Source organism: Gobio gobio (assembly GCF_949357685.1).
Source record: "Gobio gobio genome assembly, chromosome: 12".
NCBI lineage: Eukaryota > Metazoa > Chordata > Actinopteri > Cypriniformes > Gobionidae > Gobio > Gobio gobio.
The window spans coordinates 1010434-1022239 of NC_137105.1; the positions used below are offsets into that span (position 1 = coordinate 1010434).

An 11806-nucleotide genomic window follows, 5' to 3' on the forward strand; every position below is an offset into this window, starting at 1 on the left:
CTTCAGGAACCATGAGAGTGGTATTTAAATGCCTAATGTTTCTACCCCTTCTCTTACAGGAAGAGACACGCATGTCAAGACCGTCTCTAGTGGACAAACTGTGGTGTCTAGTGGAGAAGTTACCCTGGTCATGTGAATTTGGTTGTTTTAATAAACTTCTTGAATCCACATTAGTCTTTGGCATTGATTTCTGACTGGAGTCAGCTCTTTCATGACTGTTCTCAGTTTGATTTATTGGGATTCACTACTAAACCAGTTCCATTAGCAAGGTTGTGCAGTCTAACTGAGGTGCTTAACTTGAACTAAACAAACCAAGCCTTTGAACTGAACTATTTGCAAAGCTCCAGTTGCTAACCTGGGCCCCTGTTCTTCATGGTGACTAATTAGGGGTTTAACTTGTCTGTTTGGGTCTTTAGGTATGACTGGACCTATAATTTAGTCCCTTAACTAATGTATCCCACCTGGGTTGTCTGAGGACCTATTTACACCTGGTACTAAAGCATTTAATCTGATCACACGTGGACCATGCTAAATACAAGTATAAACTGGGTCTAAATTGTTTTGAGCTGGGGGGGGTGGGGTTATTTTTAGAGACTTTAGGTCTGTGGCCAGTTGCATAAACCGCTTGAACTAGTACTAAAAGTTAGTCATCTAATTTCTTCTTCACTTTACCTAACTGTTTAAAGTCTGTTACATAAGTTAGATTAATCTAAATTTTATTGGTTAAATCTTAACTGCTAGTAGGTTAAACTAGTTAAGACCGAGTCTTAACATAGAGGCTAGGATTATGCAATTGACCCCTGATATTAAAATAAGAAACTGAGGGCAAGTGGACAGGCTGATTCAATTCACTTTTTCATGCCCTTTTCCCACTACTGTCTGTGGTGATTCAGATGTACATCATTGCTTGCATTGTATGATTGCCCACTACTGGTTGAATTGGAAAGTCCTAAGTACATATGAGTAGACTCGTCCCTTCTGTCATAATCAAGGAGTCGAGGGTCTGTCCATATAAACCTCCCTTGTCCACTTGTGGAACACTTCAAACTGGTGACAGGGATTACCCCGAGGGGAAGTGCTTGGGGAGGTTTGTGAGTGTGTTGCCAAATGTGGAACTACATACTACTCTATTTCTGTAGTAATGTGCAACCTCAGTGCTGCATTTGACACTGTCGATCACAACATACTTCTTGACAGGCTGGAAAACTGGGTTGGGCTTTCTGGGATGGTCCTTAAATGGTCCAGGACATACTTAGAAGGGAGAGGTTATTATGTGAGTATAGGTGACCATAAGTCTGAGTGGACATCCATGACATGCGGAGTCCCACAAGGGTCAATTCTTGTTCCACTCCTATTCCACCTGTACATGCTCCCACTGAGCCAAATAATGAGAGAGAACCAAATGGCTGACGACACCCAGATCTACTTAGGCCTATCACCTAATGACTACAGCCCCATTGACTCCCTGTGCAAATGCATTGATGAAGTTAACAACTGGATGTACCAAAACTTTCTTCAGTTAAACAAAGACAAAACTCAACTCATTGCATTTGGAAACAAAGATGAAGTTCTCAAGGTGAACGCATACCTTGAAGCTAGGGGTCAGACAACTAAAGATCAAGTCAGGAATCTGGGTGTGATTCTGGAGTCAGACCTGAGTTTCAGTAGTCATGTCAAAGCAATAACTAAATCAGCTTACTATCATATCAAGAATTAGATGCTTTGTTTCCAGGCAAGACTTGGAGAAACTTGTTCATGCTTTCATCTCCAGTAGGGTGGACTATTGTAATGGTCTTCTCACCGGCCTTCCCAAAAAGACCATTAGACAGCTGCAGCTCATACAGGACGCTGAGCAGAACCAGAACATATGACCATATCACACCAGTCCTCAGGTCTTTACACTGGCTTCCAGTTACATTTAGAATAGATTATAAAGTATTATTACTTGTATATAAATCACTCAATGACCTAGGACCTCAATACATTGCAGATATGCTGATTAAATACAAACCCAACAGATCACTCAGATCATCAGGATCAAGTCAGTTAGAAATACCAAGGGTTCACTCAAAGCAAGGAGATTCTGCTTTTAGCTCTTATGCCAGCCGCAGCTGAACCAGCTTCCTGAACAGATCTGATGTGCTCCAACAGCAGCCACTTTCAAATCCAGACTCAAAAGATGAGTACTCCCTCTGGTGCGAGGAAGACCCGTTTAGATCTGGTCTGACGGGTAAAACATCTAGAGAACGCCCTCAAGTTAGGCCAAGAAGATTTGTCTGTAAGTGTACGGTCTAAACGCACAGTTACCTGACAAATATTTTTAAAGTAAACCTGACTCTCCATTTTCTTCCACCCCAGATAGGGGTTTTCATCTTTATTTTTTATTTCTTTCCATTCCTATTATAACTGTTTTAATTCACTTACGAATATTTTCATTTCATTTCTGTGTAAAGCACTTTGAATTGCCACTGTGTATGAAATGTGCTATACAAAAAAACTTGCCTTGCCTTGCCTTGCCTTGACGGATAGATCTGTAGAGATAGCCCTGGGGGTTCAGTCCATGAAGATTTTTCTGTAAGGGTAATGTTTAAATGCACAGTTACCTGACAAATATTTTTTACGTAAACCTGACTCTCCATTTTCATCCACTTCAGATAGGGGTTATACTATATATAAATATTTTATTTTATTCACTACGAATATTTGAATTCTATTTCTGTGTAAAGCACTTAGAATTGCCACTGTGTTTGAAATGTGCTATACAAATAAACTTGCCTTGCCTTGCCTAATGCTAGTTACCATTTCAGCACGTCTACAAGCAAAGCTGAATGCACCAAACATCTACCCAAGGTACTTTGGGCAAGCTCCAGTAGCAAAACTGAGAATTAATCTTTTTATTTGTCTTCAACATGACAAATCTGACCAATTGGAATCAAGAAACATCACATGCATATAATCTTGAGAACCAATGGAATCTGCCAGTTGCATAAACTCTCACTCGTGCAAGTCTGGAGAATCATGACTGCTAATGAAGAGGGAGGGATTATCGTTAATTAGCCAAAATCTGTAGAGTACAAAAAGACCAAAGAGCAGCATCTCAACAGTGTGACTAGCTGTTGAACAATGGCAGGAAGTTGGTGTGCTGGTCAGTGGCTGGCACTTTGTGTGTGGTTTTGTGCTTTCTGTCATGCTGTTCCACAGTGGAATTATCCGGCCAAGAAGTCTCAAACTCTGATATTACAGCAAACTGACCAGCGGCTTCAACAACAAGCTAGTCAACAGTTTTCTCCGCAGGTTCAACAAGCTAGTCAGCAGTCTCTTCCGTGGGGTCAACAGCAAGCTAGTCAGCAGTCTCCTCCGTGGGGTCAACAGCAAGCTAGTCAGCAGTCTCCTCCGTGGGGTCAACAGCAAGCTAGTCAGCAGGTTCAAGCTAGTCAGCAGTCTCCTCCATGGGGTCAACAGCAAGCTAGTCAGCAGTCTCCTCCGTGGGGTCAACAGCAAGCTAGTCAGCAGTCTCCTCCGGGGGGTCAACAGCAAGCTAGTCAGCAGTCTCCTCCGTGGGGTCAACAGCAAGCTAGTCAGCAGTCTCCTCCGTGGGGTCAACAGCAAGCTAGTCAGCAGTCTCCTCCGTGGGGTCAACAGCAAGCTAGTCAGCAGTCTCCTCCGTGGGGTCAACAGCAAGCTAGTCAGCAGTCTCCTCCGTGGGGTCAACAGCAAGCTAGTCAGCAGTCTCCTCCGTGGGGTCAACAGCAAGCTAGTCAGCAGTCTCCTCCGTGGGGTCAACAGCAAGCTAGTCAGCAGGTTCAAGCTAGTCAGCAGTCTCCTCCGTGGGGTCAACAGCAAGCTAGTCAGCAGTCTCCTCCGTGGGGTCAACAGCAAGCTAGTCAGCAGTCTCTTCCGTGGGGTCAACAGCAAGCTAGTCAGCAGTCTCCTCCGTGGGGTCAACAGCAAGCTAGTCAGCAGGTTCAAGCTAGTCAGCAGTCTCTTCCGTGGGTTAAACCGCGAGCTAGTCAGCAGTTTCCTCAGAAGGTTCAACAAGCTAGTCAGCAGTTTCCTCAGAAGGTTCAACAAGCTAGTAAGCAGTTTCCTCAGAAGGTTCAACAAGCTAGTAAGCAGTTTCCTCAGAAGGTTCAACAAGCTAGTAAGCAGTTTCCTCAGAAAGTTCAACAAGCTAGTCAGCAGTTTCCTCAGAAGGTTCAACAAGCTAGTAAGCAGTTTCCTCAGAAGGTTCAACAAGCTAGTAAGCAGTTTCCTCAGAAGGTTCAACAAGCTAGTCAGCAGTTTCCTCAGAAGGTTCAACAAGCTAGTCAGCAGTTTCCTCAGAAGGTACAACAAGCTAGTCAGCAGTTTCCTCAGAAGGTTCAACAAGCTAGTCAACAGGTTCAACAAGCTAGTCAACAGTTTCATCAAGCTAGTCAACAGTTTCCTCAGCTGGTTCACACTAAGCAGCCAGTGGCACAGGCAGAGCCTCTTGACAAATGTGCTGTAGCGGATTATGAGCAGATCCAATGTGGTCCACCTGGAATCAGTGGTGCTGAGTGTGAAGCCATCAACTGCTGCTTTAACGGACAGCAGTGTTACTATGGGAAGGCAGGTAAGAGTGTCGAGTCAATGTAAAGGTGTTCATGTTCAACTGATCCTCAGCAATAACCTGCTCTCGTTCCAGTGACTGTCCAGTGTATAAGAGATGGTCAGTTTGTGGTAGTGGTGGCTAGAGATGTTACTCTGCCTCGCTTGAGCCTGGATTCAGTCCGTCTCCTGGGTGGAAGCGACCCACCTTGCAGTCCTGTGGGATCCACACCTTCCTTTGCTATATACCAGTTCCCTGTCACTGCCTGTGGCACGAGCATGATGGTGAGTAGCTGCTTGTGGTTCTGCATGGCTTAAAATGGACTGGATGCCAACAGTTACTATTTGCAGGAGGACAGTGGATATGTGGTGTATGAAAACAGAATGACCTCCTCGTATGAAGTGGGTGTTGGACCACTTGGTTCCATCACAAGGGACAGCCATTTTGAGTAGGTGCTCTTACGCTTTAGCATGAATGTTAATCCTTGGCAAATGCTAAAAGCTCACTGTTTGTTGTCCAGGCTTCTCTTCCAGTGTAGGTACTCTGCTACTGCTGTGGAGGCTCTGGTTGTGGAGGTCAACACTGTTCCTGCACCTCCACCAGTAGCTGCTCCTGGACCCCTCAGGGTGGAGCTTAGACTGGCGAATGGTCAATGTGTCACCAAAGGCTGTGCAGAAGGCAAGTGTGCATAAGTATATTCTAAACTCCAGGTTACAGCAGTTTCTGGTTGAACGCCGGTGTTCTTCCTCAGGGGACGAGGCGTACACGTCCTACTACAGTGGTGCTGATTATCCGGTCACAAAAGTCCTGCGGGAGCCTGTGTATGTTGAGGTGCGCATTTTGGAGAGGACCGACCCCAACATTGTCCTAATGCTGGGACGTTGCTGGGCGACATCAACCCCCAGTCCACTCAGTCTACCCCAATGGGACCTTCTGGTCGACGGGTGAGTAAGGCCAGTCTTTATCCATCTAGTGTGCTGTAAGGCATCTCTGACTGCCTCTTTGTCTTTCAGATGCCCTTACCAGGATGACCGTTACCTGACCACATTGGTGGCTGGATCTTCTGGTCTTCAGTTCCCAACCCACTACAAGCGCTTTGTTGTGAAGATGTTCACATTTGTGGATCCAGCATCACTGGCTCCTCTGCAGGAAACCGTATGCTCCGCAGCCTTACCTGAACCCTTAATATTAGTCTTATAGTGATTTCTGTGGCTTAACCCTTTTCCCTCTCTGTTAGATCTTCATCCACTGTAGTACAGCGGTGTGCCATCCCTCTTCTGGCTCCTGTGAGCAAAGCTGCGCTAGGAAAAGTGAGTGCTTGCTGTAAACTGACTTCAGGAACCATGAGAGTGGTATTTAAATGCCTAATGTTTCTACCCCTTCTCTTACAGGAAGAGACACGCATGTCAAGACCGTCTCTAGTGGACAAACTGTGGTGTCTAGTGGAGAAGTTACCCTGGTCATGTGAATTTGGTTGTTTTAATAAACTTCTTGAATCCACATTAGTCTTTGGCATTGATTTCTGACTGGAGTCAGCTCTTTCATGACTGTTCTCAGTTTGATTTATTGGGATTCACTACTAAACCAGTTCCATTAGCAAGGTTGTGCAGTCTAACTGAGGTGCTTAACTTGAACTAAACAAACCAAGCCTTTGAACTGAACTATTTGCAAAGCTCCAGTTGCTAACCTGGGCCCCTGTTCTTCATGGTGACTAATTAGGGGTTTAACTTGTCTGTTTGGGTCTTTAGGTATGACTGGACCTATAATTTAGTCCCTTAACTAATGTATCCCACCTGGGTTGTCTGAGGACCTATTTACACCTGGTACTAAAGCATTTAATCTGATCACACGTGGACCATGCTAAATACAAGTATAAACTGGGTCTAAATTGTTTTGAGCTGGGGGGGGTGGGGTTATTTTTAGAGACTTTAGGTCTGTGGCCAGTTGCATAAACCGCTTGAACTAGTACTAAAAGTTAGTCATCTAATTTCTTCTTCACTTTACCTAACTGTTTAAAGTCTGTTACATAAGTTAGATTAATCTAAATTTTATTGGTTAAATCTTAACTGCTAGTAGGTTAAACTAGTTAAGACCGAGTCTTAACATAGAGGCTAGGATTATGCAATTGACCCCTGATATTAAAATAAGAAACTGAGGGCAAGTGGACAGGCTGATTCAATTCACTTTTTCATGCCCTTTTCCCACTACTGTCTGTGGTGATTCAGATGTACATCATTGCTTGCATTGTATGATTGCCCACTACTGGTTGAATTGGAAAGTCCTAAGTACATATGAGTAGACTCGTCCCTTCTGTCATAATCAAGGAGTCGAGGGTCTGTCCATATAAACCTCCCTTGTCCACTTGTGGAACACTTCAAACTGGTGACAGGGATTACCCCGAGGGGAAGTGCTTGGGGAGGTTTGTGAGTGTGTTGCCAAATGTGGAACTACATACTACTCTATTTCTGTAGTAATGTGCAACCTCAGTGCTGCATTTGACACTGTCGATCACAACATACTTCTTGACAGGCTGGAAAACTGGGTTGGGCTTTCTGGGATGGTCCTTAAATGGTCCAGGACATACTTAGAAGGGAGAGGTTATTATGTGAGTATAGGTGACCATAAGTCTGAGTGGACATCCATGACATGCGGAGTCCCACAAGGGTCAATTCTTGTTCCACTCCTATTCCACCTGTACATGCTCCCACTGAGCCAAATAATGAGAGAGAACCAAATGGCTGACGACACCCAGATCTACTTAGGCCTATCACCTAATGACTACAGCCCCATTGACTCCCTGTGCAAATGCATTGATGAAGTTAACAACTGGATGTACCAAAACTTTCTTCAGTTAAACAAAGACAAAACTCAACTCATTGCATTTGGAAACAAAGATGAAGTTCTCAAGGTGAACGCATACCTTGAAGCTAGGGGTCAGACAACTAAAGATCAAGTCAGGAATCTGGGTGTGATTCTGGAGTCAGACCTGAGTTTCAGTAGTCATGTCAAAGCAATAACTAAATCAGCTTACTATCATATCAAGAATTAGATGCTTTGTTTCCAGGCAAGACTTGGAGAAACTTGTTCATGCTTTCATCTCCAGTAGGGTGGACTATTGTAATGGTCTTCTCACCGGCCTTCCCAAAAAGACCATTAGACAGCTGCAGCTCATACAGGACGCTGAGCAGAACCAGAACATATGACCATATCACACCAGTCCTCAGGTCTTTACACTGGCTTCCAGTTACATTTAGAATAGATTATAAAGTATTATTACTTGTATATAAATCACTCAATGACCTAGGACCTCAATACATTGCAGATATGCTGATTAAATACAAACCCAACAGATCACTCAGATCATCAGGATCAAGTCAGTTAGAAATACCAAGGGTTCACTCAAAGCAAGGAGATTCTGCTTTTAGCTCTTATGCCAGCCGCAGCTGAACCAGCTTCCTGAACAGATCTGATGTGCTCCAACAGCAGCCACTTTCAAATCCAGACTCAAAAGATGAGTACTCCCTCTGGTGCGAGGAAGACCCGTTTAGATCTGGTCTGACGGGTAAAACATCTAGAGAACGCCCTCAAGTTAGGCCAAGAAGATTTGTCTGTAAGTGTACGGTCTAAACGCACAGTTACCTGACAAATATTTTTAAAGTAAACCTGACTCTCCATTTTCTTCCACCCCAGATAGGGGTTTTCATCTTTATTTTTTATTTCTTTCCATTCCTATTATAACTGTTTTAATTCACTTACGAATATTTTCATTTCATTTCTGTGTAAAGCACTTTGAATTGCCACTGTGTATGAAATGTGCTATACAAAAAAACTTGCCTTGCCTTGCCTTGCCTTGACGGATAGATCTGTAGAGATAGCCCTGGGGGTTCAGTCCATGAAGATTTTTCTGTAAGGGTAATGTTTAAATGCACAGTTACCTGACAAATATTTTTTACGTAAACCTGACTCTCCATTTTCATCCACTTCAGATAGGGGTTATACTATATATAAATATTTTATTTTATTCACTACGAATATTTGAATTCTATTTCTGTGTAAAGCACTTAGAATTGCCACTGTGTTTGAAATGTGCTATACAAATAAACTTGCCTTGCCTTGCCTAATGCTAGTTACCATTTCAGCACGTCTACAAGCAAAGCTGAATGCACCAAACATCTACCCAAGGTACTTTGGGCAAGCTCCAGTAGCAAAACTGAGAATTAATCTTTTTATTTGTCTTCAACATGACAAATCTGACCAATTGGAATCAAGAAACATCACATGCATATAATCTTGAGAACCAATGGAATCTGCCAGTTGCATAAACTCTCACTCGTGCAAGTCTGGAGAATCATGACTGCTAATGAAGAGGGAGGGATTATCGTTAATTAGCCAAAATCTGTAGAGTACAAAAAGACCAAAGAGCAGCATCTCAACAGTGTGACTAGCTGTTGAACAATGGCAGGAAGTTGGTGTGCTGGTCAGTGGCTGGCACTTTGTGTGTGGTTTTGTGCTTTCTGTCATGCTGTTCCACAGTGGAATTATCCGGCCAAGAAGTCTCAAACTCTGATATTACAGCAAACTGACCAGCGGCTTCAACAACAAGCTAGTCAACAGTTTTCTCCGCAGGTTCAACAAGCTAGTCAGCAGTCTCTTCCGTGGGGTCAACAGCAAGCTAGTCAGCAGTCTCCTCCGTGGGGTCAACAGCAAGCTAGTCAGCAGTCTCCTCCGTGGGGTCAACAGCAAGCTAGTCAGCAGTCTCCTCCGTGGGGTCAACAGCAAGCTAGTCAGCAGTCTCCTCCGTGGGGTCAACAGCAAGCTAGTCAGCAGTCTCCTCCGTGGGGTCAACAGCAAGCTAGTCAGCAGTCTCCTCCGTGGGGTCAACAGCAAGCTAGTCAGCAGTCTCCTCCGTGGGGTCAACAGCAAGCTAGTCAGCAGTCTCCTCCGTGGGGTCAACAGCAAGCTAGTCAGCAGTCTCCTCCGTGGGGTCAACAGCAAGCTAGTCAGCAGGTTCAAGCTAGTCAGCAGTCTCCTCCGTGGGGTCAACAGCAAGCTAGTCAGCAGTCTCCTCCGTGGGGTCAACAGCAAGCTAGTCAGCAGTCTCCTCCGTGGGGTCAACAGCAAGCTAGTCAGCAGGTTCAAGCTAGTCAGCAGTCTCCTCCGTGGGGTCAACAGCAAGCTAGTCAGCAGTCTCCTCCGTGGGGTCAACAGCAAGCTAGTCAGCAGTCTCTTCCGTGGGGTCAACAGCAAGCTAGTCAGCAGTCTCCTCCGTGGGGTCAACAGCAAGCTAGTCAGCAGGTTCAAGCTAGTCAGCAGTCTCTTCCGTGGGTTAAACCGCGAGCTAGTCAGCAGTTTCCTCAGAAGGTTCAACAAGCTAGTCAGCAGTTTCCTCAGAAGGTTCAACAAGCTAGTAAGCAGTTTCCTCAGAAGGTTCAACAAGCTAGTAAGCAGTTTCCTCAGAAGGTTCAACAAGCTAGTAAGCAGTTTCCTCAGAAAGTTCAACAAGCTAGTCAGCAGTTTCCTCAGAAGGTTCAACAAGCTAGTAAGCAGTTTCCTCAGAAGGTTCAACAAGCTAGTAAGCAGTTTCCTCAGAAGGTTCAACAAGCTAGTCAGCAGTTTCCTCAGAAGGTTCAACAAGCTAGTCAGCAGTTTCCTCAGAAGGTACAACAAGCTAGTCAGCAGTTTCCTCAGAAGGTTCAACAAGCTAGTCAACAGGTTCAACAAGCTAGTCAACAGTTTCATCAAGCTAGTCAACAGTTTCCTCAGCTGGTTCACACTAAGCAGCCAGTGGCACAGGCAGAGCCTCTTGACAAATGTGCTGTAGCGGATTATGAGCAGATCCAATGTGGTCCACCTGGAATCAGTGGTGCTGAGTGTGAAGCCATCAACTGCTGCTTTAACGGACAGCAGTGTTACTATGGGAAGGCAGGTAAGAGTGTCGAGTCAATGTAAAGGTGTTCATGTTCAACTGATCCTCAGCAATAACCTGCTCTCGTTCCAGTGACTGTCCAGTGTATAAGAGATGGTCAGTTTGTGGTAGTGGTGGCTAGAGATGTTACTCTGCCTCGCTTGAGCCTGGATTCAGTCCGTCTCCTGGGTGGAAGCGACCCACCTTGCAGTCCTGTGGGATCCACACCTTCCTTTGCTATATACCAGTTCCCTGTCACTGCCTGTGGCACGAGCATGATGGTGAGTAGCTGCTTGTGGTTCTGCATGGCTTAAAATGGACTGGATGCCAACAGTTACTATTTGCAGGAGGACAGTGGATATGTGGTGTATGAAAACAGAATGACCTCCTCGTATGAAGTGGGTGTTGGACCACTTGGTTCCATCACAAGGGACAGCCATTTTGAGTAGGTGCTCTTACGCTTTAGCATGAATGTTAATCCTTGGCAAATGCTAAAAGCTCACTGTTTGTTGTCCAGGCTTCTCTTCCAGTGTAGGTACTCTGCTACTGCTGTGGAGGCTCTGGTTGTGGAGGTCAACACTGTTCCTGCACCTCCACCAGTAGCTGCTCCTGGACCCCTCAGGGTGGAGCTTAGACTGGCGAATGGTCAATGTGTCACCAAAGGCTGTGCAGAAGGCAAGTGTGCATAAGTATATTCTAAACTCCAGGTTACAGCAGTTTCTGGTTGAACGCCGGTGTTCTTCCTCAGGGGACGAGGCGTACACGTCCTACTACAGTGGTGCTGATTATCCGGTCACAAAAGTCCTGCGGGAGCCTGTGTATGTTGAGGTGCGCATTTTGGAGAGGACCGACCCCAACATTGTCCTAATGCTGGGACGTTGCTGGGCGACATCAACCCCCAGTCCACTCAGTCTACCCCAATGGGACCTTCTGGTCGACGGGTGAGTAAGGCCAGTCTTTATCCATCTAGTGTGCTGTAAGGCATCTCTGACTGCCTCTTTGTCTTTCAGATGCCCTTACCAGGATGACCGTTACCTGACCACATTGGTGGCTGGATCTTCTGGTCTTCAGTTCCCAACCCACTACAAGCGCTTTGTTGTGAAGATGTTCACATTTGTGGATCCAGCATCACTGGCTCCTCTGCAGGAAACCGTATGCTCCGCAGCCTTACCTGAACCCTTAATATTAGTCTTATAGTGATTTCTGTGGCTTAACCCTTTTCCCTCTCTGTTAGATCTTCATCCACTGTAGTACAGCGGTGTGCCATCCCTCTTCTGGCTCCTGTGAGCAAAGCTGCGCTAGGAAAAGTGAGTGCTTGCTGTAAACTGACT

General features: G+C 45.3%; 2 protein-coding genes across 2 annotated transcripts; both read left to right on the forward strand.

Moving 5' to 3' along the window:
- Positions 1 to 11: 11 nt before the first annotated feature.
- On the forward strand, positions 12 to 5897 carry LOC307135596 (zona pellucida sperm-binding protein 4-like; the record flags this gene model as incomplete). Its single annotated transcript, XM_079832171.1, has 8 exons — positions 12 to 20; positions 4450 to 4594; positions 4667 to 4854; positions 4921 to 5018; positions 5091 to 5254; positions 5322 to 5514; positions 5584 to 5725; positions 5808 to 5897. The coding sequence occupies 8 exons, from the start codon at positions 12 to 14 to the stop codon at positions 5895 to 5897; spliced, it is 1029 nt and encodes a 342-aa protein (XP_079688297.1).
- Positions 5898 to 5913: 16 nt separating this feature from the next.
- LOC307135598 (zona pellucida sperm-binding protein 4-like) lies at positions 5914 to 11799 on the forward strand (the record flags this gene model as incomplete). Its single annotated transcript, XM_079832173.1, has 8 exons — positions 5914 to 5922; positions 10352 to 10496; positions 10569 to 10756; positions 10823 to 10920; positions 10993 to 11156; positions 11224 to 11416; positions 11486 to 11627; positions 11710 to 11799. 8 exons carry the CDS (start codon positions 5914 to 5916, stop codon positions 11797 to 11799), a joined length of 1029 nt encoding a protein of 342 aa, XP_079688299.1.
- Between the last annotated feature and the right edge of the window lie 7 nt (positions 11800 to 11806).